Source organism: Lycium barbarum, chromosome 10 (assembly GCF_019175385.1).
Source record: "Lycium barbarum isolate Lr01 chromosome 10, ASM1917538v2, whole genome shotgun sequence".
Classification (NCBI taxonomy): domain Eukaryota; kingdom Viridiplantae; phylum Streptophyta; class Magnoliopsida; order Solanales; family Solanaceae; genus Lycium; species Lycium barbarum.
The window spans coordinates 17,241,920-17,267,107 of NC_083346.1; the positions used below are offsets into that span (position 1 = coordinate 17,241,920).

General features: G+C 36.7%; 2 protein-coding genes across 3 annotated transcripts; one reads left to right on the forward strand and one right to left on the reverse strand.

Moving 5' to 3' along the window:
- Nucleotides 1-3,394: 3,394 nt before the first annotated feature.
- Nucleotides 3,395-10,449, reverse strand: LOC132612790 (uncharacterized). Its single transcript, XM_060326880.1, has 5 exons — nt 9,517-10,449; nt 8,848-8,982; nt 8,094-8,514; nt 3,779-3,888; nt 3,395-3,610 (listed from the first exon to the last, which is right to left on the reverse strand). The coding sequence occupies exons 1-5, from the start codon at nt 10,447-10,449 to the stop codon at nt 3,395-3,397; spliced, it is 1,815 nt and encodes a 604-aa protein (XP_060182863.1).
- A 3,626-nt stretch (nt 10,450-14,075) lies between these two features.
- LOC132614811 (uncharacterized) lies at nt 14,076-24,788 on the forward strand. Of its 2 annotated transcripts, none has more exons than XM_060329357.1 (7): nt 14,076-14,394; nt 19,821-19,850; nt 20,062-20,157; nt 22,476-22,590; nt 23,207-23,519; nt 23,607-23,661; nt 23,895-24,467. In XM_060329357.1, the coding sequence occupies exons 1-7, from the start codon at nt 14,236-14,238 to the stop codon at nt 23,922-23,924; spliced, it is 798 nt and encodes a 265-aa protein (XP_060185340.1). In that variant the 5' UTR covers nt 14,076-14,235; the 3' UTR covers nt 23,925-24,467. The 2 variants fall into 2 exon arrangements, with proteins under 2 accessions (XP_060185340.1, XP_060185339.1); XM_060329356.1 differs by lacking the exon at nt 23,895-24,467 and adding an exon at nt 24,502-24,788 and having other exon boundaries at nt 14,078-14,394.
- The last annotated feature ends 400 nt before the right edge of the window (nt 24,789-25,188 follow it).

The following is a 25,188-nucleotide window of genomic DNA, read 5'->3' on the forward strand; positions in this document are numbered from 1 at the left end:
AAAACTTGGTCTTGTACACCCACTGATTATCAAGTGCTTTCTTACCCGGAGGAAGATGTTCCAAAGTCCATGTACCATTGTCTTCCAATGCATGTATCTCTTCTTTCATTGAATGTCTCCAACCTTCGTGTTTCATGGCTTCTTTGAAGGTCTTAGGATCCTTACCCGAAATAATAGCTGCAAGAAACTTTCGATAATTTACAGAAAAATTGTCACAATTAATATAGTGTGCCAAAGGATAGGGAGTACCTGAGGATTGATTGGTAACAGGAGTTGTAGGGGACGGACTATTAGCAAAAACTGAGTGTGTCACATAATCACGAAGCACAACAGAGGAAAATTTCTCCCGAAAACCATGCTCCAAGCCACCTTCCATATTCGTGACTGGGGTATGGTGTTGCTGCCCCCCCCCCTAGCTGCCAGCGGGCGCTGGGTTCCCAGCGGGCTGTGCAGTGGCTGTTGGCAGCCGCTCAGCCTCGCTGCCAGCTGGCGCTGGGTTCCCAGCGGGCTGGACAGTGGTCGCTGGCTGCAGCTCGGCCTGGCTGCCAGTAGGCGCTTGTTGGGCAGTGATTTGCGGCTGCTGTTCGGCAGCCTCCGAACTATCAACTTCACCCCCTAATTCATCCCCGTACACCATAAAATCACGATCAATTTCGGCATCCTCATCAAAAATACTAGACGAAATATTAACATCTTTCGGACAAGCAAAAGGAAACACATCCTCCACAAACTTTACATCACAAGAGACAAAAAATTCCTTCGTATCAAGATCAAACAACCGCCACCCCTTCTTACCAAATGGATATCCCACAAACAAACACTTTCTGCTCCGACTAGCAAATTTGTCACCTTGAGTTTTTTGATTATGAGCAAAGCACAAACACCCAAAAGTACGAATAGCATCAAAAGAAGGAGGTTTATTGAATAAAATTTCAAAAGGTGTTTTATTTTCCAATTTGGGTGTGGGGGTACGATTTATGAGATGAGATGCAGCAAGAACACATTTACCCCAGAAAAAAATAGGCAAATTGGCCCGAAATCTGAGAGCCCTCGCAACATTCAACACATGTTTATGCTTCCTCTCTACCCTCCCATTCTGTTGCGGAGTACCCACACAAGAGGTTTGAAACAAAATACCAGTGGCGAAAAAATAATCGATCAAACAATTAAATTCTGTACCATTATCACTTTGTACAACTTTAATTGTTTGATTAAATTGTCGATCAACCATAGTAACAAAAGCCATAAACATCGAAAACACTTCTGTTTTATCAACCAACAAGTAAATCCAAACAGCTCGGGAAAAATCATCAACAATTGTTAAAAAATAACGAGGTCCGCACGACGAAACATGGCGATATGGGCCCCACAAATCACAATGTATTTTCTCAAATATTCTAGATGCATTATTATCACTTAAAGGAAATTTGTCTCTAGGATGCTTAGCACGTAAACATACTTCACAATCCTTTGCTAAACTACTCTTATCACTACTGACATGAGGAAGCAACTTAACTACTCTCTCGGAAGGATGCCCCAATCGTCGATGCCACAATTCCAATGCGGACGTTGCCACGACAGTAGACACATGTTGCACCACGTCCGGTTTGCTAAAATAGTATAGTCCGTCCCTCCTAACTCCCGTTCCAATCAGTTCCTTCAGTGGGTCATGAATAGCACACATATAAGAATTAAAAGAGACAATAGTATGTAAATTATCAGTAAGTTGGGGGACGGAGAGTAAGTTGCAACGTAAATAAGGCACATAAAGGACATGATGTAAGGTGATTTTATCTGACAGTCGAACAGAACCTTCCAAAGAAGCAAGCACCTTTTCACCATTAGGCAAACCAATAGGACAATCAACAGTATGGACATCAAACAACCAAGATTTCTCACCGGTAACATGATGAGTAGCACCAGTGTCAATAATGCAAGAAAAAACATCAAACTTACCATTCAAGCGATTTTCGGGAATTGTAGCATTACCAAAAAATCCCGTAATAGCCTTCCATTGTTAGGAAGTAAAGTGCTGACCGACGGCAACGTTATTTGATGCGCCCTTAAAACGAGTAGGCGTGATATAGTCCTCGGGTCGATCTTGAGGACCGAGAAAATAGGGAGAATTAGACTCAATGTTGGGTGGTGGTGGAGGAGGTACGGCGTCACCGGCCATGGAAATTTACGATGAAGAGAAGAAAAAACCGTGTGGCTCTGATTCGATGTAGAAACTATACAATCTTGACTTGTTCCATTCATTCACCAAGAGAGAATATATATAGGATACAGTCTTGAACCCTAGTGAAACAAGGAAACTAAGATCCTAGTGAAACAAGGAAACTAAGATCCTAGTGAAACAAGGAAACTAACTAATATATGGTAATTATCTCCCTACAAATATGCTACCAAATAATATCAAATAATATAAAGATATATATCGCAATAGATTGTTAGCGACTTAGCATTAAACGAAAAAAAAAAAAAAAAAAACCGGGATAGATCACAATATTTTGTGTTACCAATGTACTGGTTCTGATCCTCCTTCTGACTTAAATTTTTAATTTTTCGGTTGGACCAACCTAACTTCAATAAGATGTTAAGGATTGCTGGAAGAAGCAGAGTCCGAAAAACGCAATGTATTCTCTTTATAGAAAACTCAAGAAACTCACTCATTGTCTTGGTATATGATCCAGTGAAAGCAATAAAATGTTTATGATAAAGTGGAGAAGGTTAAAAAGAAAGTAGAAGAGCTTGAGAACACTGATATCAGGATGACTCTAATTTTAATAGAATTTTAAAATCGGCTTAATGCATATGCGCCTCCTAAACTTGTCCCTTTTTTCCATTTTGGCATCTCAACTATGTGTTGTTCCTATTGAACCCCTGAATTTGTTCTCAAGTGTGTCTATCAAACCCTCTAAATCTGATTTTTATTAGAAGCAAAAATTAAATTGTGGTAATGAAGGTGAAGTAATATTTTAGACGTGTGGTAAGTTATTCTTTAGGTCGTGGATGTGTCGGTTTCTGCTGGTTCTACTCTTCCACTGCCAACTTAATTAAGAGCTTATTCTTTTTTTCCCTCTCAATTGCTGCTAATCTTAGCTAAAAGATAGCATAATTAAATTAGAATATATATTAGCATGTTGCTACATTAAAGATAGAATACTATGTAAGTCAGCTTGTGTTTGATACACACTTGAAAACGAGTTCAGGAGTTCATTAGGAACAACACTTAATTAAGGTGTCAAAATGAAAAAAAGAGACAAGTTCAGGGGGCTGCATGCGCATTAAGCCTTTAAAATGAGTGAATATACAAGATACTATCCTCAAACAGAAAGTCAATGACTCTAATAGTATTCTATTGTTTAGTACGTAGGGGAGATGCTGGTTCTGTTCAACTTCTATATGTCTGCTCCAGGAAGTTCTCAGCATCCTCATGACTAATAGCAAATGAGGGGAAGAGCTCAGTCTTTTTTAGAGGAGTTGATCCATTGGTGCAGCTGGAAATTGTGGGTATACTGGAATTTGCTAGAGGAGATCTCCCTATTAGATATCTAGGAGTCTCATTGATTAGTAAGAGACTCACCACACCAGCATGCAATGTAAGTCCCTTATTGAGAAGATGATAGGCAGAATTACCATTTGAACATCAAAGTTACTTTCATATGCAGCTTGATTACAATTAATAAAAAATGTCATCTTTAGTATATTAAGTATTTGGGTCCCAATTTTCTGTATTGTCAAAGAAAATAGTCTAAATGATTGAAACCATATGTACGACATTTGTATGAACAGGAGACACGTGAACTTCAAGGAAAGCTACACTAGCCTGAGAAACACTTTGTTTTCCGAAAGCTGCAGGAGGCTTAATTGTATTAATTGGATATACTGGAATTGAGTAGCAATATAAGCTTTAGAATGTATGCAAGAAAAAACAAAAAGACAAGTTATTCTATGGATTCATGAGTACTATGGGAAGAAAGGCCTTCCATGGGTAGATATAACCCTAAGCAGACATCTTGGATGTTAGGAAAATACTCAATGCTAAACAATATGTTATTCAAGCAGGGAGTAGCATGGAGGAACTACAAAGCAGACAACATTCTCTATTCATGATATGTACAAAAATCTGAGAGGTGTATTTAGTAAAGTATTTTAGAGGCCGTTTATTTGTAACATCATGGAAGTCCAAAATGAATTTCATCCTACTCTTAGCTGCACATAAAAGACTAAATACATACACTACTCAACTGAAAATAATTGATCACTTTTTTTTGACTTGTTCTTGGACTAGCAGGGTATGTGCAAAGATGCTGTAATGGATGGGAATTGATAGGCCTGTAGATTAGACGCAGAAGTTGATATGGGCTGTAATTCATATAAGGGCAAGGATGCAACTACTAATATCTATAGAATGGCATTGGCATGCACAATTTACCATATGTTGCTCACAAGAAATGAGAAGATTTTCCAAGGGGAGTTGAAAGAACCAAGACTATTAATCAGTCAGATCATATAGGAAATTACTTTCAGGGGTTTTCAGAAGATAGAACTAAGAAGCAAGATATTGAAACTGATTTTTTATCCTAACTGAAGCTGTGTCGAGGATTGACAGATGGTTGTACTGATGTTTTCAGGTGCCTAGGGAGCTTATAGATCAGATTAGGTGTTTAGTTTCTTTTAGATGTATCTTAGCATCGGGATTGTCTAGTGCTAATAATAATTCTACTAATATCTGTAGATAACGTTTAATTGGTAATAAAAAAAATTATTTACCGAAAGAAACATTTTTAAAAAGAAAGATGTCTTACTCGTACAGGACAAAAGATGAGCATGGATAATGAATTCAAGTTCATGATAAGATTGTTTAGGCTACTATTTCCCCACTTCAGTAAGTTGTTTTCACAACTTTCTCTAACATTTTTATGACGAGAATAGTTAGAGTTAGCACTAAGGATGATAATGCGTTCATCTTATAACGTCCCTCAAATGAAGAGGTTAAGAATGCTACTTCATCCTGATAGTGCAGTCAATTTGGATGAATATAATGATAAGTTTTATCGGGCATGTTACCATATTATATCTTAGGACGTATATAAAAATGAATAGAGAACTTTTTGGTGGTAGCAGCATCTCTAAAATTTTCATCATTACATATTTGGTCTTAATTGTAAAGTTGATTCTTCATCTACTTTCTCTCCAACTCACCTATCAATTTGAGTAGTATATCAAAGAAGATCATTTTAAATATTGTTTGTAACAATTGATTTGTTCAAAATTATTTCGAAATATTGAATTAGCTTTTATTAAAAGGGAGACTCATCACTAAAAATATCATGTTAACAAAAGAAATTATCTGTGATATCAAGTATAAAAATTAGAAAGATAATGTGATGATTACATTGGACATGACTAAGACTTATGATAAAGTATCAGGTTCTTTCTCACATTTGTCTTAGATGTCTTAACTTAAATAAGTTATTTATCGTCATGATTTATAGGCTCATTTATAATATTTGGTATTTAATTTTTATCGATAATACTAGATATATTTTCTTTCTCACCTCTAGAGGACTGAAACAAGGAGATCTTTTATCCTCATGTATCTTTATTATTACTGCAGAAGCTCTTACAAAGCTTTGAATCTATCTTCATGATAAAAGAAAATATATTAGATACTCTATCGTTAATAGAAGGTATATAATTAATCATCTAGCTTATGATTATGACCTAATTTTTTTTTTTTTTTAATAAAAGTCCACTAGGCTTTTGGCCTAGGGCTAATTTTATAAATTTTATCAAAAAATCCAGAAGTTTGTACAACTCTAGCCAAAAGGCTAATGAAAATACAAAATTTAAACTAATGATCAAATTAAGACTTATAACTTGTCTTAATTTGATATTACAAATTGTTAAAAAAAATTACTAATAGAATGAAATTTGAAATAATTGCTCCATAAAGAACTTCTGTTTCTATATCTCACATGCTCTATATTTGGCCTTCTCTATGCACCAAGGCAGTACATTTTCTAACTAATGACCAGTTCTCAGTAGGATGAGCATCCCGGGGTGCTAATACCACCAACTAAGAAACAACCACTAACTAGAAACTGTATGCCCATGTGTACTCAAGAGGTCTGTTGTGTTCCATGTGCTCAATCATTTGGAGCAGTAATTCCACTTCATGTCATTTGTCAAAAGTGCCTCCAACCAGTTGCAATTTATGCTGGTAAAACTTCTCAACATCCTGATTACATTGTGTTTCGCTGCTTGTTGGTATTCCTTCAGTGTGGTTGTTCTGTGGTACCTGTTGAATTAAAATCCTCCATTTATGTTAGTTTGTGTACCTGCAACCATTAGCAAACAGTTAGTGTAAACCAAATCCTTCACATTCTCCTCCCAAAGGATTTGAGTGTGAGGACCTCCTTTTCTCCCACCTTCCCCCTATATTCAGTCTCCTTAACATGATCTAATTCTTAGACAGGGCAGCTGTAATTTGTCACTGTTCACAATTCTTTTACAGTGGCTCTCCATGTCATGAAAGGAATTGAATTGTATGTCCCCTGTGTCCAAAGCTAAATTAGCCAAGTGATCTGCTAATTTGTTTCCTTCCCTATAAATATGCTCTATCACCACCACTTTTTCCTCACTTATTCTCCAAATTTCTTCCACCATAGTAATGATTTGCCAAGGAATTTCCCATGTCCTTTGAATAGAGTTCTTCAGCAAAAGTGAATCTGTCTCTATCCTTATTTGATCCCATTGACTGTCTTTTAAATACCTGAGAGCCTGTAAAATGGCTAGGGCCTCTGCCTCGGTGTTGGTGCTTTGAAGATCCTCTATTTCTCTAGCCTGTGCTTGTATCACATCTCCCCTTTCATCCCTTACACAAAAGGCCCATGAACTCCTACCCGGGTTTCCTCTTGAGGCTCCATCAGTATTGACTTTTATCCATCCAATATCTGGAGTTCTCCAAGTCACCGGTGTTACTCTTATCTTTGGAGAATATCTCTGTAATGCCTCAACAATCACACTCCAACTATATGGTGCATACCTAAAATTTCTCCTTCTCACCTTCATGAATTGAATCAAAGTATGCATCACCTGGTAAATGAGTTTTGTGATTGACACCTTCCCTTCATGTCTCATAGTGTTTCTCCTCTTCCAGAGTTCCCAAATAATAATAGCAGGGACAGCTTGGTTGATGCATTTGGCATGTAGTCTACTAGGCATATCCCACCATCTGTTAATTATTTGGGTAACTTGCAAATTCTCAGTATTTATTCCCACTGGTTCACAAAAATACTTCCAGATGGCTTGAGCTGTTGGTGAGTGTAAAAAGACATGGGAGGTATCTTCCACTTTTGGATGTTGACAACAATAGCATCTGGAAGGGAATTGGTGTCCCCATTTCTTCAACTTATCATCCAATGGTAGCTTGAACTTCCAAAATCTCCACATAAAAAAAGATATCTTTATTGGTAGTCCTTTGATCCACATCTGCTTATACAAATTACTGGGGTCTTTTCTTTGTCTGAGCAATTGAAATGCAGACCCAACTGTGAATTTCCCCCTCGAATCTAATTTCCAGAAAGCCTTATCTGCTTGGCCATTTTCATTTGGTGGATTAATGTGCTGCACAATATGGTCTGCTAGATCCTCAGGAAGGATTCTTCTTAGCAACTGTTCATCCCATTGCCCCACTTCTGCAGTTTCTTTTACAAGGATGATTGTGGGATCACACTCAAAATCTGGTGGAGTAATATGGTATAGGGCTCCCAGTCCTGTCCAATTATCAAACCAAAAATAAGAATTACCTTGTTGAAGCTTCCACCATATCTCATGTTCCATCTCATCTCGGTATTTAATCATCTTCTTCCACACATAAGTACCTGATCCGCTAGGGGCTATCACAGCATGAAACTTCTTTAAGTACTTATTACTCATGAAAGTTCTCCATAAGGATTGTTTGGTTCTCATGTTCCACCACAGTTTAGCAAAGAGGGCTTTAAATATATCTTGTAGGCTTCTAAACCCCATGCCACCTTCTTCTTGTGGGTGACATAAGGTTGTCCAAGTTGCCCAATGCTTACTTGAATTTCCCACAGAGTTGCTCCAAAAGAACTTAGCAAACAATCTATGAATCTGAGCAAGTATAGCACTAGGAGGGTCACAAGCGGATAGTAGGTGTATAGGCATGCTCTGTAAAACATGTTTAATCAGTGTTGTCCTTCCTCCAATAGATAACAGCTTACCAGTCCATGAACTCAGTCTATTCTGAATCTTTTCTATTATCTCCTTGTAGTGAATGTTCCTTCTTCTCCCATAGTAGATTGGTACACCCAAATATGTGAATGGAAAATCCTTTTTAGGAATCTGGGTGACAGAAAATACCAGCTCCTTAATGTTATGAGATGTCAAATGATGCATATAAACAGCACTTTTCTGCTTGTTGATCTTCTGACCACTCACCTTCTCATAATTACTCAAAGTCTTCATCACTAATCTCATAGACTGTTCATTAGTAGAGGTGAAAATGATAGTATCATCTGCATATGCCAAATGATTGACATATGGACTCCATTTTGGCATCCCATATTCCTTGTACTCATCCTCAGTATGCAGTGTATTGAGAGCCCTAGACAAACATTCTGCAGCCAAAATGAATAAAGTAGGGGACAGTGGATCTCCTTGCTTTACTCCTCTAGATGATTTGAAGAATCCATGAGGTTGCCCATTAATCAGAATGGAATACCAATTATTTGAGATAACTCTAAACACCAGATCAATAGTAAATTCACCAAACCCCATTCTCCTCAGGACTTTAGTTAGAAATAACCATGATACTCTGTCATAAGCCTTTTCCATGTCAAGCTTAATGACAACATTTGCAGGCTTTCCTCTAATCCTAATATCATGTACAATTTCCTGAGCCAACAGAATGTTTTCTACAATACTCCTGCCTTTAACAAATCCTGATTGCTGAGGTGAAATGATCTCAGGTAGCAGATATATCAGTCTTTCATGAATGATTCTTGAAATAACTTTGCTAGTGATGTTACTCAAGCTGATTGGCCTCATATCAGAAAATGTATTAATTTCTTTCTTCTTTGGTATCAAAACCAAATTGGTACAAGTTACATACCTTGGGAGTTCATGCCCACAGAAGAATGATCTCACCATGGTCACCAAGTCATTTGCAATAATTTCCTAACAAGCTTGGAAAAATCTTCCTGTGAAACCATCAGGACCCCCTGCACTGTCTCCATTTAAACCAAAAACTGCTCTTTTCACCTCTGCTTCATCTGGCATTTCATAGAGTTGTTGATTTTGTTCTTCTGTAACCATTTTAGGAATCTTATCAAGCATAGAGAAATCTGTAGGGATATTTTCCTCTTTGAATTGGTCTGAGAAAAATCTGATTGCTTCCTGTGCAATCTCCTCTTCAGTGTCCAGCCATGTACCTGTATGATCTTGAATTCTCTGTAATTGTAGCTTTCTTCTCTTTCCATTGACATGAGCATGAAAGAATTTTGTGTTCCTATCTCCATCCTGAAACCACAACATCCCTGCTTTTTGTCTCCAAAATTTTTCTTCAATAGCATAAAACCTTATCAGATCAGCTTGTACCCTTTGTAGCCTTTCCCTGTTAAGCCCTGTAGGATTCTGTTCAAATTCTTGCTCATGCACCTGTACCACTTCCTCCAGAGTTGCAATTTGCTTGAAGATATCACCATAAGTGTCCCTACTCCACTTAGAGAGAGCTCTTCCCACCTTTTTTAACTTATTATGGAAGTTAAAGAAGGGGTTTGAGCCATAAGATTCCACCCAATTTTCTTTGATTACATCTAGAAAAGATTCATGCTCCACCCAAAAATTAAGAAACCTGAAAGATTTCCTAATTGGTCTACTATCTGCTCTCATATTTACCAGCAAGGGTGAGTGGTCAGAACCTTGTTTAATGAGATGCTCTACCTCCAAATTAGGAAAACAATTCTGCAGAGCCTGATTTCCCAAACATCTGTCCAGTCTTTTAAATATACAAGCCTCATCCGATCTCCCATTCCACCATGTGAACATACTTCCAGTAAAACCAAGATCCATCAGTTGACAAATGTCTATACATTGTCTAAAATCCTCTGTTTCTGCAAACTGTACAGGAAGACCCCCAAATTTCTCAATGTCATCTGTAATGACATTAAAATCCCCACCCACAAGCCATGGGATGGTGATGTGTGAAGACATGTCATATAGATCCTCCCATAGAGCTATTCTCCCAGTTCTATCAGTACTCGCATAAACAACTGTAAGCACCAACTCTTGCCCATCACCCAAATGAGTGAATCTACAGGATAACAGTTGTTCTGTATCTCTCATTATTTCTACTTGAATTTCTGCATCCACAAAAATCCAAATCTTCCCATTCACATTATGCCATGATGTCCCCATATTTAACCACAATTTGTACATGTCAATATGTCTAACATGCTGGAAAGGCTCTAGTAAGGCAACATAATTAAAATGTTTCTGTCTATGCAATAGTACTACCCTCTCAAAGGCCTGTTGAGTGTTTACAGACCTTATATTCCATATTAATGAGCTATTCATTGAGAAACTCCTTTAGAACATGCCATCCTTGTTTGTACTCCTCCCATTGTCTTGGGAGGAACACTTTTATCTCTTGGCTTGTGACCTTTTTTAGTTTTTGTCAAGTGTTTAGGGGAAATATCTCCTTTATTGTTGCCCTCCATTAAATCAGAACTAATAGTTTCACCTGCTTCCTCCTCTCCAATATCTATTTTATTCTGATTCACTTCTTCTTGTGTTGTGTTTTCATGATCTTTGGCTACCAGTTGATACTTATGATTTCCTGAAATTTCCTGCATTTCTATGGCTGTATCTCTGTTGTTTTGATCTCTCTGATCCCTTGCTTGTGTTTCTCTTTCATTATTTTGTTCCTTATTTGCAGATGATGCTGTATCTCCTTCACCCATATTGTTTGTATGAGGAGGCTCTTCCGGTAAGTCCTTAATTTGATCCACTTGTTGTCTAGCTGATTCCACTTGCTGATATGAGCTTGAATTAACACTGTCATGTACTTATATGGGTTGAAGTACGTCTTGGCCTTCAGTAATCTGTTTGTTATCATCTTCTTTTTTGTTATCATTTTCCACGATATCTGTAATTGTTCTTTCTGAATCTTGTATGGCTATCTCCTCTGACTGATTATCCCCTACCCCTTTCTCATTCTTATTATCTTGCTCTTGTCTGCTATCTATCTTTCCCTGCTCTTTCATAACTTTGTTATTTTCTGTTTGTTTCCCAAAGGCAGCATCCACCCATGGCCTAGCTGTCTCTTTAACAGGATTACTACTATGTGTGCTTCCTTCTTGTGTTTCATTTTGTTTTTCTTGTTCCTCCTCCAAGTCCACCAAAGTGTTAAATTTGTTGCATGTAGCAGTGACTGTTGTCTCTTTCTGTTTGCTATGATTTGCACTTCCCTTCTCAGCATTGAAGTTTCTGTTGTCTTTGATGGGATTCCAATTTCCCGAATTTCCTAACACTCTTCCACCTGCCAACACTCTAGCAGAATAATTGTATAAATTATTGTATCCTCTATAATTGTATTTTCCATAATTCTTTTTCCCTTCATATCCTTGTTGGTTTCCATCCTCTTGCTTTTGTTTGCCTTTGTCATTAGTCTGCTTTTTATTATGTTGTTCCTCTGCTTGTAATCTCTTGGCCTTTTTTGCTTCAATTTCTTTATCCTCTTGGAGATCTTTATTGCTTTCCTTACTATTGTGCACTTCATCAGAGCTTTTATGAGGTTTTGTCTTGCCATTCTCCTTTGGCATTTCCTCCCTTTCATTGTCATACTGAACACGCTCTGGATTTATAATTCTACAATCATATTCATCATGTCCCTGTAATTTACATTCCTTGCAATACTTAGGGAGGTAATCATAATGAATCTGAACATTAACAGTCCTTATTGCTCCTGTTTTTTCATTTTCAATATCCATCCTCACCGTTTTGGGTAAATCCGCTACCAGATCTACTAAAACCTTGACCCTAGCACAACTAGGTCTAGTCTTGTTAATCGTAGCCATATCCAATTGTATAGGAATACCCACTGCAGATGCAATTGAAAAAAGAGTTTCCTTCACAAAGTATGTAGGCAATAACTTTGGGAAGGAAATCCATGCCATTGTCTTTGATGTTTCTTCATCAACCTTGAAATTCGAATCATAGATCAGTGTTCTCATTTGGTACGAGTATCCCTCTCTATCTTGAATGTAGTATACAGGCTTTGATGTGAAATTCACAAAGTCTTCAAAAAGACTTAATCTGATAAGCATATGGCGGTTTCTTAGAAAACCTGTTCTACACTCACCTTTTATTTCACATTGTGTAGGGATTATGAGACGAAGTTGTTCAATATCTGGTTGGCCATATGAGAACTTTCCTACCACAGCATACTGAAGATTTTCAATGATATTCATCTGATCAACTTCTACTTCAGTGTATTTAATGTATGGCACCCCGTGTAGGTAAGTTACTGGTTTCATTGAAATTTGGGGCAGTGATTGGATCTGACTATGTAATGTATCATTCAAGGTTGTTGGTTTGAACAGATTTGAATATTGTAATGGATTAGGATTGGTTTTTGGAATAGTCGTATTTAGTGAGGGTTGGCCAGCCTCCATTGTGGACTGGCCACCGGCCATCACTTATTCCACAATTGAGACGGAAAGTGATGCAAAGTACCAATCTTTAAGGGTAAAATTGATTCAGATCTTGAGTAAATCTAAAAATAAAAATTGATTGCACAAGAGAAATAGCTAAAGAATTGTACCACTAAACAGAGAAAGAGTCAGATCTGATAAATTTGCAAATAATCTAAAAGAAAGAAGGTAGGTGTACCTTCAGATCTGTTTTTTCGGACAGTTTGAATTTTTAGTAATCCATTTTGCTTTGAATTTTCAACTTCATGAATAGACTTCTTTTCCAAGACCTTAAGGATCTGAATTCCAGCTTTCCAAATCTCAAATAGCAGATAGCACAAAATCTGTTAATGCATCAGAGACAGGGACGAAGCATATCTCAGAGGTTGGTGAGAAATCTTCTCCAAATGCTAAACTCAGATATCGATGAACATCATAACTGAAATCAGCCTGCTTTTAGCTGAAATCGAGCTTGTACTGCTATTGCGAAGGAATTTCAGCTGGATCTTTCAATGAGGAGGACGATCGGGCTTTTCTTGTAAATACTACTGATTATGACCTAATTAACTTCACCTCAGAAAAAAGAAAATAAATACATTTTTAATCAGGTTATGAAGATCTTGACACAGCATGAGAATGCTTCAGGGCAGGAGATTATTAAGGATAAAATTTTCTTCTTTACTTTTAGCCATTATGCCGAGAATAGGAAAAATATGCTGAATAAAAAAAATTGGTTATCACTATTACTCGTTCCCTTAAAGCATTTCTTTTTGCTCTAACAGAAAAATACATTCTATTACTCTGATTTGGTTAAAAGAGACATGTCTAAAATTAGTGGCTCGCATTGTTATTTATTATCTTCAGAAGGTAAAGCCATTTAAATTAAGCATGTTTTTCAAGTTCATGAGTGAAATGAATTGAAGGTACTATGAGTGAAATGCAATGGATAAATTATCAAAGTTCATACATATTTATCCTGCCAAACTTAGATAAAAATGTTTGAAGTTTGGAACTGTCAAACCAAACTTCAGATAAATGTCCGAAGCTTAATTGCACAAGAGATATGTCAAACTTCAGACATTTATCTAAAGTTAGGCTTTGACAAGCCTAACTTCAAACGCTAGACACTGAATTTTTCAACTTGAGTCTTGTAAGTCTGAAGTCGATTCTGAAGCGATTAAACTTACAAATATTTATGAACCTCGCCTATGTCTTAAATAACGGTCCTCAAATCTGCTACTCGCGCACTTGTTCCAACAAATATGTGGTTGAGGCCCAATGCACAAAGCCCAAAAAGAAAGCCCATTATCATAAGGCGAAGCGTCAAAGGTGGTCTGATGTTGTGTATACTACGTTGTTTTCCCCAAAAACAGCTCCTTCCTTCCAAGAAACTATAAACATTTGTTTCTATAAAAAAAATACAGAAAGCTCTTTTTTTTTTTTCTTTTTCTTTCTTCCTTTTATATTTCAATTTGTGTCAGTTTCAAAGTTTCTCTGCTATTTCAAGAAAATGCAAGTAATACATAGATGGCGTAACGTTTTGATGGTGAAGGATGCACTTATTCAATCAACAAGAATTGTTGCTTCTACACAATCACAAAATACCCATTTGGCTTCTTTCCATTCTACTTCAATTTGCTCCCAAAAATGGAAAAACAAGTTTAATTCTGTGAGTTCTCTTTGCCTTTTACTTTTTTTTTTTTTGTTTTTTTTTTTGTTTTGTTGCTAGTATTCTTTGGACCATAGTTTTTGCAGAGAACAATGAAACTAAGGGTTGTTTGCTTGTTTTTTAGGCAGCATTGTAGGTTCTTGGTTCTGTAATTGTTGTTTAAATTTAGATATGAGACACTAATGGATAAAAGTTTGATCTTTAATTGTTGTAACTAATAGCTGCACAAGTATTTGTTTATTTGAATTGTTGTTGCCTCATAAATATATTAAAAGTAGCCTATTGATTGAAGTTGATATAATTGGAGTATAATGTGAGGGAAAGTGGGGTTTCATCTTTTTCCACTATTGGTCAAAGTATTTACTAATTGACTAATGAATCTTGAATTGAGGAAAGAAGGAAGATATATAGGTTCCGAATAGTGAAAAAGAGATTAACTTGTTGGTTTCTTGATTATTTTGTTGGAAACTATTTTCATTTTTTTATGACAAGGGAACACACCGGGTAAACCCCGCTCATGTGCAATATCCCGCAAATCACACAAGAAAGATAACCTTCACTAGGTAAGCCCCGTGCGACGAGCTCGACCTATAAGGCAAATCTGTAGAGAAATATAGCAGAAGAAAACTAAATCGAAGAAACCTTCTGCTAGCCCAAGATCGTTAACTAAGATCGGAAGATTCAACTAAAGAAGAGGAAGCTTTGGAAAGGAGAACTTTTTAATGGAAGAAGACTCTCTTGAATTGGCTTGAATGACTTACAATTAGGTTAGGTTGGCTTGGCTTGATTACAAATGTTCAAGGTCACCCCTATTTATACTTGTCTAGGGATGGTTTTAGATATTAATCTGGATACATCCATAACAAAAATCTAGTTACTCTTATCTCCTACCACTATTCTAGACTATCATGATATTATTTTAGATACAAAAGGATCTAGATAATTCTACCCTCAACTACAAATATCTAAGTGTCTAGAATTTCTAGACATTTCCTAAGTATATATATCAAAGATATTACAATATAACTTTCTAGAAACTCTTCTAAATATCTATGATATTTATTCTTCCAAAAAATATTTCTAGACATTTCCTAAGTATATATATCAAAGATATTACAATATAACTTTCTAGAAACTCTTCTAAATATCTATGATATTTATTCTTCTAAAAAATTAACTTTAATTTTTCACACTCCCCCTTAAAGTAATTTTTTGGAAGCTATCCTGAACTCGTCGTGGAAGAACTCAGACAAAACTTTTGAGCGCGCCATGGTGAAGATCTCAACAATATTTTGTCAACACTTCTTCCTTCTTCAAATGATGATGATTTTCCGCTAATAATTGGGCCTCCAAAGAAACATGAATATGTCTTGATAAAATTTTCATGTCTATAGCGGACAAACTTGCCACTATTTCTTTTTGGCCTTTGTGAACCACGTGAATCATCTTCATGTTGAATTTCACATTCTTGAGTTTCTAGACTCCCCCTTTCTCTTAGCTCCTTAACAATTGTGTTATCTGGAGAAGCACCTGAGTCGGTGACGATCTGACCACGAATTTCCTTCAAAGCCTCAATACCAGCATAGGATCCACCACTAGATTCCCTTTCCAACTCCTCGATAAACTGTTTGGCAGCTTCAGAGCTTTCAAAAATCATACTGCTTGTATCTTCATATGAAATTGAGCCTTCAAGGTCAATCTCTTCATTTATTTGACCGTCGGATTTTCCATCTGCTTCCAGTATTACGGCAGATGATTGATTAGAGACTTCAACTTCCACTACAACTCCCTCAATGCTTTCTCCGGAATGGTCACCATTACTATATATAGTTTCAGACACTGCCTGCTCAGGTTCTACTTCAACATCCCTCACGTCCAGACTTTTATTACCAGCTTCAGGATCTGCTTCGTTGATTTCCTCGATAGCAGTTACCGTGTCACTAGTCTGAAAGTCTTTGGAATCTGCTTGCTTTTTGTTGATGACACCAATGCCTTCCTTCTCCACGTAATGGACTGTATTATCTCTTGAATCCACGATCCGGTCTTTTTTGAAATTGAGGGAGGCTAAGGCATCTACTGCTCGAGTCTCAGCTACGAAGCACCTTCCCCAGTCTTCTTCTTCTTCAGCAACTTTCTCAGTTTGAGCCATGTTGCTTTTTTTGGCTCGGCAAAATCTTTTTATGTGTCCTACTTCACCACATCGGTAACATTTAATAGACTTCTTACCATAATGATTAGAAGAATCCTCCTTTTGTCTTGACGAGCTTGGACCCTCATGGAATTGAGAATGTGTCATATCTCTTGAGCCACTTCGCTTTTGTCTTCCTTTAAATTTCCTCTTGTTAGCTATAAGAGCATTTCCTTCCCTTTCTTTAAAACATACACTAGCCATCTGTTTGGCTAGTAGCTCCTGTGATGACAATAAATTCTCAAACTCCTCCAAGGATGGTTGTTGAGCCCATCCTTGATGTAACAAAAGGAATATATTCTGACTTCAAACCACGAATGATAGTTCTTCTCATTCGTGTTTCGGAGATAGCCTCATCCGGATTTATTAAAGAGATCTCTGAACATGAATTCTTAATCCTCAAAAAGTACTCGGCAATAGAAAGATTACCTTGAGTGGTGTTCGCCAATTCATTCTCCAATATTTGTAGCCGGGCTTCATCCTTCTTGTTGAACAAACGATCAAGAGTCCTCCAAATTTCATGAGCTGATTTGCACCTTATAATATGATCAAACAAGTTGTGCGAGATGGACCTCTTTAGGATGAACTCCGCCTTCGCATTAATCTGCTTCCACTTCTTGTATGCGCTGCTATTTTTCGGTCCGTCAGTAGGAGGACTTGTGTAACTACCATTAACAACATCCCACAAATCCTCTCCCACAAGGTATGACTCCATGCATGTCTTCCATACCTTGTAATTGGACTGATTCAACAACTCCATCCCAAGTCCATTAACACAGCCGCTCAAATCCATTTAGAGAAACCAGTTGAATCTACCACTAACTCGATCTTGAAATAAAATTCAAAAGCCAACTACGGCTATGGCTCTGATACCATGTAGAGAAATATAGCAGAAGAAAACTAAATCGGAGAAACCTTCTGCTAGCCCAAGATCGTTAACTAAAATCGAAAGAGTCAACTAAAGAAGAGGAAGCTTTGGAAAGGAGAACTTTTTAATGGAAGAAGACTCTTGAATTGGTTTGAATGACTTACAATTGGGTTGGCTTGACTTGATTACAAATGTTCAAGGTCACCCCTATTTATACTTGTCTAGGGATGGTTCTAGATATTATTCTAGATACATCCATAAGAAAAATCTAGTTACTCTTATCTCCTACCACTATTCTAGACTATCATGATATTATTCTAGATACAAAAGAATCTAGATAATTCTACCCTCAACTACAAATATCTAAGTGTCTAGAATTTCTAGACATTTCCTAAATATATATATCAAAGATATTACAATGTAACTTTCTAGAAACTCTTCTAAATATCTATGATATTTATTCTTCCAAAAAATTAACTTTAATTTTTCACAAAATTCCCTCCTGTCGTAGGCGGGAGATTTCGAACCTGAGACTTCCATTATGGAAGCCCCATGCTTATTTTGTTAGCCCAATGATTGATAAATTACTAAATCGAAGAGGATTAATTGGCAATAGCTTTAGCCATTTCTATCTAGTCCCGTCTCTCGATTGGAAGTAGGATTTGCAAATTTGTGTAATTGTATATGGGGTTCAATAGTGTATACATACTGGAAAACAGGTGCTTGAGGGTCATTTAGTGTAGCTGTTCCGCATTATATGCTTATCCTAATATTATGTGACAAAGTGAGATTTCAAAGCGAGTAGTTTCCTTCTGTTAGCACTTTCGTGGACGGTGCCATTCGTGCTTATAAATTTTCATTTGCAAAAAGACAGTAACTTTTTCAGCCTGTGTGTCCTGTACGTGTACAATACTTTTTTCCATTTTAATTTAGATAACCATTATTCAGAAGTTTTGGAGTGCGCATAAGCTCTTACTTCTTAACAGGTTTAGACCTAGGAAATGAGCAATTAAACAGTTTATTTTCACGTGAAGGTATCCTAAGATGACTTGAGAGTTAACGGCTTGTAGTGGAAGTAGTTAATGAAGTTTTTCTAGTCTTCAAAAGTGTTCTTTTGGAACGACTTCAGCAGGATCTGAAATTTTTGTCTGTAAAAAGCAGTTAAATATATTTGAAATAGTTCAGTATTTGACATGCTACATATGCCTTTCTTTCACCACTCATCTTTAGTGGCTTTACCCACACCTCTTAGCCAGAGGCGGATCCAGAATTTGAATTTTAGGGGTTCTGGATTGTAGGAGAACAAACTCAAGTGCTAAGTAACTGGTTCTGAATTTAATTTTTGTATATATTTAGTGTATTTCTTAATACATGCAGTGTGTATGCCAAAGCTATTGGGTTCTATCAAACCCAGTAGTGGAGGCAAGATTTTTGCCAAGGAGATCCAAAAAAAAAAAAAGTTAAGCATACACCTAAAGATAAAAAGACTAGAAACTGTGGTTTGCAAGAATTGAACTTGTGTCCTCTAAGAGAATTTGTTTGAACTCCCTTTACTGTTGTGCTGAGCTTTTAGCTTGTGTCAAGGAGATTCAACATTTAATATATATACATAAAACAAAAATTTAACCCTATATACACAGTGTAATTTTCCGAGGAAGGGGATTCGGACCACTTCCTTCTTCGTAGATCCACCCATGGTCAAACCCATATCTTAATGCCTACATCCGCCCCTGCACTTAGCCATTAAATATCTACCAGGTTGGATCCAATTGATCTTCTTATAGATAATAATTGTCTGATTCTATTCCTGCACCAACAGACAAGCCCTGCTACGTGCGAGCAAAGATATGGAGGTCTAAGCATCTGCATAAAATTTAGAAATATTTTTATGAAATTCCAGAATATTTTATGCATGCCACAAAGGAAAAGGCCTTGGGAACGGTCTATGAATCTGCCTATTTTCCTTCTCTTAAGTCAACAATGCCTATGGTGTCAATTTATCATGGTCTAGACAATCTGTTTGTTACCTTGGTAGGCGTAGTGGTTTAAGAAAAATCTGCTTAAAATTCCACCAAGAATTGAGAGCATACTTCTTCCTCCTCTATGTTTCCTTGAGTTTGGGGGGAGGATGGTGTTTATGTTCTGTGTTTGCTTGTATATTAAGTGTCAATGTGCTCCCTTATCCTCCCAAAAAAAAGTTCCAATACTCTCGTTCATCGAGACTGGTAAATATAAGGAATTTATTGTGTTTCTGCACTCAGTTTTAGCATTCTTTTCTCATTCACAATGTATTTCCAGCTTGTTACTTCAAAATTCAAGCAATATCTTTCTACAGTTTGCATTTGTGACTTTCATAAATTGTTCTTGCAGGAATTTAGAGGAAGTCAGCCGCCAACTAAGGTAAATATCTTTACCAGTTTCCAGTATTATAGTGAGTGAAATTGCCTAGGATTGGAGATATCCTCGTGAATTTTTTTGCTTAGTTTTCTCTGGTCAGTTAGGTATTCTTTTTTCCTGTTCATTTCTTTTTCTTTCCATGTAATATATCTATTAACTTCTCTTTTCCTCCTCTTTTTCTTATTTATCATCCAACATTTCCATTATTTTTCAGGATTATATCAGATATGCAACACGTCAAAAGCGTGCTGACTCAAAAAAAGCTTTGAAAAATCTTCTTTTTTATGGGGCATCTGGAAACTCTTTTGAGGTAAATATTTAATCCTCTTTCCTTTCATAGATGAGGTAAATCTTAATCTTAGTCATAACAGATCAACTATTACTGTCTTTGACTTAGTTTTTCTTTCTTGTTATGGAGTGACAAAAAATGCTTTTCATTTAAAGTAATTTCTTCGGATTAGTTTGCATCTTGAATTATTTTCCGGTGTTTGGTTGGACATAAGGTAGGTGACCTGAGGCAACAATAGAAGTGGTACAGGGTGTCATTTTGGTAATCGTCTTGGGTATTGAAGGTTGAGAGTAATATTTACTTGGTAGTTGAAGCAAGTGATATGAAATAAAGTTGAAATATTTGCACATGAGACGACATACGCTCTCATTTTCCCGTTTTGGTGTATGTTAATTTTCTTTGTTGAAAAACAGTTTTAGCATAAGAAAATAACCAAACGCTACAAGTTTATCAAGGACAACATCTTCCAAAAAGACATGAATACATCCTAGATTGCTATTACAGACCTCAATCATTGAATGCAAGGTCATTTTTGTATCTTGGGAACACTGAAAATTAGTTCTGTTATTTTTATGTTTCTTGTCCCTCCTTTATCTGCCTGTCCTTTTCCAATCGGAGTTTCTATGTTTTCCATCTTTTACCAAAGGCAGGCTAATAGATTGTATATATTGATAGATAAAATTTGTGATATTATTAGCTTATCACCAAGGTTGCATTCGCATGTGTGCCGGTGTTGTATGAAATAAACAATTACTACCACAGTGCAATGCTAGGAGCCAGTTCCTCCAAAAAGTGAACTAAAGCAAAAGTCAACTGAGAGAATCAACTAAAGAAAGAAATGTCTTCCAAGAAGCTAATGGCATCATCATATAAGGAAGAAACTTCTTTGCACCAAACAAAGTGTTCTCACAACCAGAAAAATACTATGCTTCAATCGCGAGCTAGTCGGATCGGCTATATGAATCCTCATTATCCATTCTTTGCCATTTGGACCGATTTCTTTCCATTATTCAATAACTTAAGAGGTTCTCCAACACTAGAGGTCTAAACTGACTAAAAGGACTCCTAACAAACATTGAACCTAATGCGCCTGCTTGGCCAAACTTCTAAAATCTGCTTATTTTAAGTAGTGTTTTTTATCTAAAGTATCTTTCAAGTAAGTACTTTTGAAGAGTGACAGTTTGTGTTTGAGTAATCTAGTTCAAGAGCACTTTTTCCAATATTATAGAAATACTTTGTGCTTGATCAAGTTTCCAAAAGTGCTTCCCGGGAGAAGCTACTTTTTAGCTTCTGAAAAATAGCTTTTGCTACTACTCAAAAAGTACTTATTTTTTCATAAAAGCTTGGCCAAACACCTCAACTATCTAAACTAAGTTTTTTTTTTTTTTTTTTTTAAAAAAAAAAAAAATGAGCACATTTGGCTTCCCTGAACTTTAGCCAAACAGGCCTTAATCCATTGATATGTCCTATTTCTTTCCAGCTATATACTCCAAACGTGAATTTAGAAATTTTCCCCTCTTCCTTTGTGGTATCGGCTCCAGTAGCAAATAACTTATCACTAGTAAAAGGTGTCAGTGGTGCAATTCCGCAACTGTCAAAAGAAAAATTGAGCAAGCAGCAGCCCTGCCCCGGCACATTCTCTTTCCAATTATCCCCATGAAAATACTAACCTACTTTCCAAATGAACTGAGGGAGAAGTCCGAGACCTATTCATATGTGTTCCTTTTATTTCTTCTCTTTTCTTCTTCTAGAACGTATCCGCTTCCCCGCCCCACCCCAACCCAACCCAACGAAAGCTGCTTTATGTCTGCTTCCCAATGTGACACTTGAAGTCTCTGTTCATGTAGCCTAAGAGCCTCTGCTAATCAACCACAGAAACTTCAGTCTTTGTCAAGGATCCTCACTTGTCCTATGTCAGCTTTGAAGTGAATGAGTAATCTCTTAGAAGGATAAAAGGAAGATCTATTCAGAAACTCCTTATTTGTGCAATTTTAGCATCTACTGATATAATGATTAAAGAATAAAGGTATCAAGGCTTAACTAGGATAGAACAAGTTCAGTTTAGCAAGATGAATAACCTAGTAAATAGAGGAAAAGATGGAGAAAACATAAGCAGTGATGAAATTTTCACTTATACCTATCCCATGTATACTTTTGTCGTAGTTCTTTATTGCTTCGTCTTTCTCCCCCATTGCATCTTATCTCTGTTCAAAAGTACCTGATCAATTCCATGCAAGTTCTCTGTTTATATTAAATTCTATTCTAATGTCACCATTTTTCACCTCAAGTTTATTATACTTATTGACAATATGCTATTTTCCTGTTGAATAATTTACTAGAGTGAATCTTCAACAATAGATGATAGATGGGATGTGGATCGAGATGATCGTTCAGAGAAGAAAAGTGAATATAAGTCTGCTGCTCGTCGTAGAGATCGCTTAAGGAGAAGGATGCGTAAGTTTGTACTCTCATTTGACTATTGGTTTCTCTACTTCAACTAGCACTGTCTAATGAAAATTCTTATGTCATGCTGAAAAATATCAGTGTGTTTCAACCTTTGGCCCCTAGAAAACTCCAGATGTAACTGAATCATATATTGCTATTTGATTTTGGTGGTTTGACCTAATTTGTTAGGTTCCTTTTTGGAGCTGGGTTAGTATTTTCTATAGCTCTGTTATTGCTCACCAGCTAGCTGGACTAGTGGGGTGCCTATCAGGAATCATACTGAAAACAATGCCTTAAAAAAGGTTTATTGGCTGTGAGTTGGTAGCTATAGTGCTGCCTAAATGGGATGAACGTGCCTTGCTTTGCGTTTAATCCATGTAGGAGTTGTATTGCAAGGCTTTGAGCCACTCAAAGTAACATTTGAATTAATGCTTCTGTAAAGAATGGAAATTGGACTTGTTATGCCTGTCACAAAGTTACAAATGTCATAACTTCAGATAATCTTCTGCTATGCTTTGTGATTGTTAATCTCTACTCTTTAAATGGCTGATGGTGATACGATACAGAGCTTATTTACTAAAGGATGCAGGTAACCTCTATTGACCTGCTAATTATATTTTTTTAGGAAAAATGAAGAAACGGAGATTATCGGAAGACTTCGAGGAATATCCCGAGACAGTATTCCAAGCAACTTTTGGTAATAAGCGGTACACTTGGTGTTCTAGGCCTGGTAAATCGTCTCCTTTTGAAGATCTATTCTCCCGAAGACAAGAAACAGACTGGTCAGAACAAAGGCATTGCAGATGGGATAATGAAACTGAAAACGAGACACAGACAGAATCCAACTACGAATCTTTTAATGTAGGGTCTTACTCTGAAAGAACAATTCTTGGTTTACCCCCAAGGGGTCCTCTGAAGATTGAGGATGTCAAGAATGCGTAAGTTCTAGAAGTTTTGTGTTGTCCATACTCTATATATATATATATATTGAAGACTAATGTGAGACACTATGATTGTCCTTGCAGTTTCCGTTTATCAGCTCTGAAGTGGCATCCTGATAAGCATCAAGGCCCTTCACAGGTTAGCCTGTAGTTATTCCTTTGTTTGTCCGCTTAGCATTTGTCAAGTGAGAAGCATTGATTAGGAGATAGGAAGTATATTTTGAAAATGTATAAAATGGTCATAAAAATCATCTTGCTGTTCATGGTTCTGGCTAGTAAAAACCCCTAGGGTGAGCCATAGAATGCGTTCTTTCTGTCTTTTAGTTTCAAGATATGCTAGTCGGGTTCATTGATAGAGAAACATGTCATTAGGATCTAGCAACATATATAGCAGCTATTTGACACTCCGTGGCCGATGGTGGATCTGAGTAAAAGACAATCTGGAAGGGAGTTACTCTGTTGTTCCTTTGTCTTAATTATGGTGAGAGTGGGCTACAGAGCTCATCCCGATGTCTCTCTAGTTCAAGGAAGAATCAGATTTGACATGTGAACAGAGACATTAGCATGGTTGGTATTTCTAATAAATTTACTCTTGTAAATACTTGAAATAAGTATTGACATTTTCGACATATAAGCAATTGTAAGCCAGAGGAAAGGAGGAAGTCGACACTGTTGATTTTGGATGTGATTTGATTTGTATGAAAGATTTATCTTCTACAGTGGCAATACATTAGCCTATCCTTCTCTTTCGGTGTCAATGCCTTTATTGAAACTCTGTGTTCTGGAATTCTATGTTACTCGGACTTTCCAAAATGCTTTTGTTCCCATGTCGGGTCCTCCAAAAATGCACTACTTTTGGAGGATTTGACACGCACCCGGCAGCATTCTTGAAGAGTCCGAGCAACATAGCTGGAATTTAGCTACTCATATTTGTATTCTAGGAGCCCTCCTCACCAGATGAGTCGTTGTATCTGTGCAGGCAGCAGCAGAAGAGAAATTCAAATCCTGCGTCACTGCATACAAGTCATTGTGCAACGTGCTCTCCCCAGCTTAACCTTTATCTGTTCTTACTCTTCTTGTATCTGACGTATCCATGGCTTCTTTTGTTCGAGTTTCAGAAGCCAAAATCATCATTCATATTAATAATAAATAGCTCAGTCTTATGTATTTTAATTTAGTTCTGTATCATAACTTCCTTCAGTCTGGTGAATGGCGATAGAGGGCCCTGTCTTTCCTATCAGAGCCATGAAAATGGACTTAATAAAACTTTGTCTTAGTATACATACAATCAAATAAAACTTTCCTAATCTGGTTGCTTAGTTTCTGATAGGAAGAAAGATACCAAGTAAGATCATTTATAATTTACCAACTTTTCTTACGCCGTGTCTCCTAAAGATAGTTTTTTGTCCTGTGTTTGCTTGGTTGCTTTGCATTCTTATTATGGTTATTTTTTTGGCTTTATTTATTGATTGCATGGTTACAGCAAGGACACGAGACTTATGGCCAGATTATCATAGACAAAACATACAACTTTATTAAAATTTAGTTTTTTTTTTTTTTTTTTTTTAAAGGATTCTATACGAACTTGGACTGATATAGGCTTAAATGGTAAAAAACACATGACTAGTGAGGATTTATATGCGTAATTGATTTTAACTTGCGATTG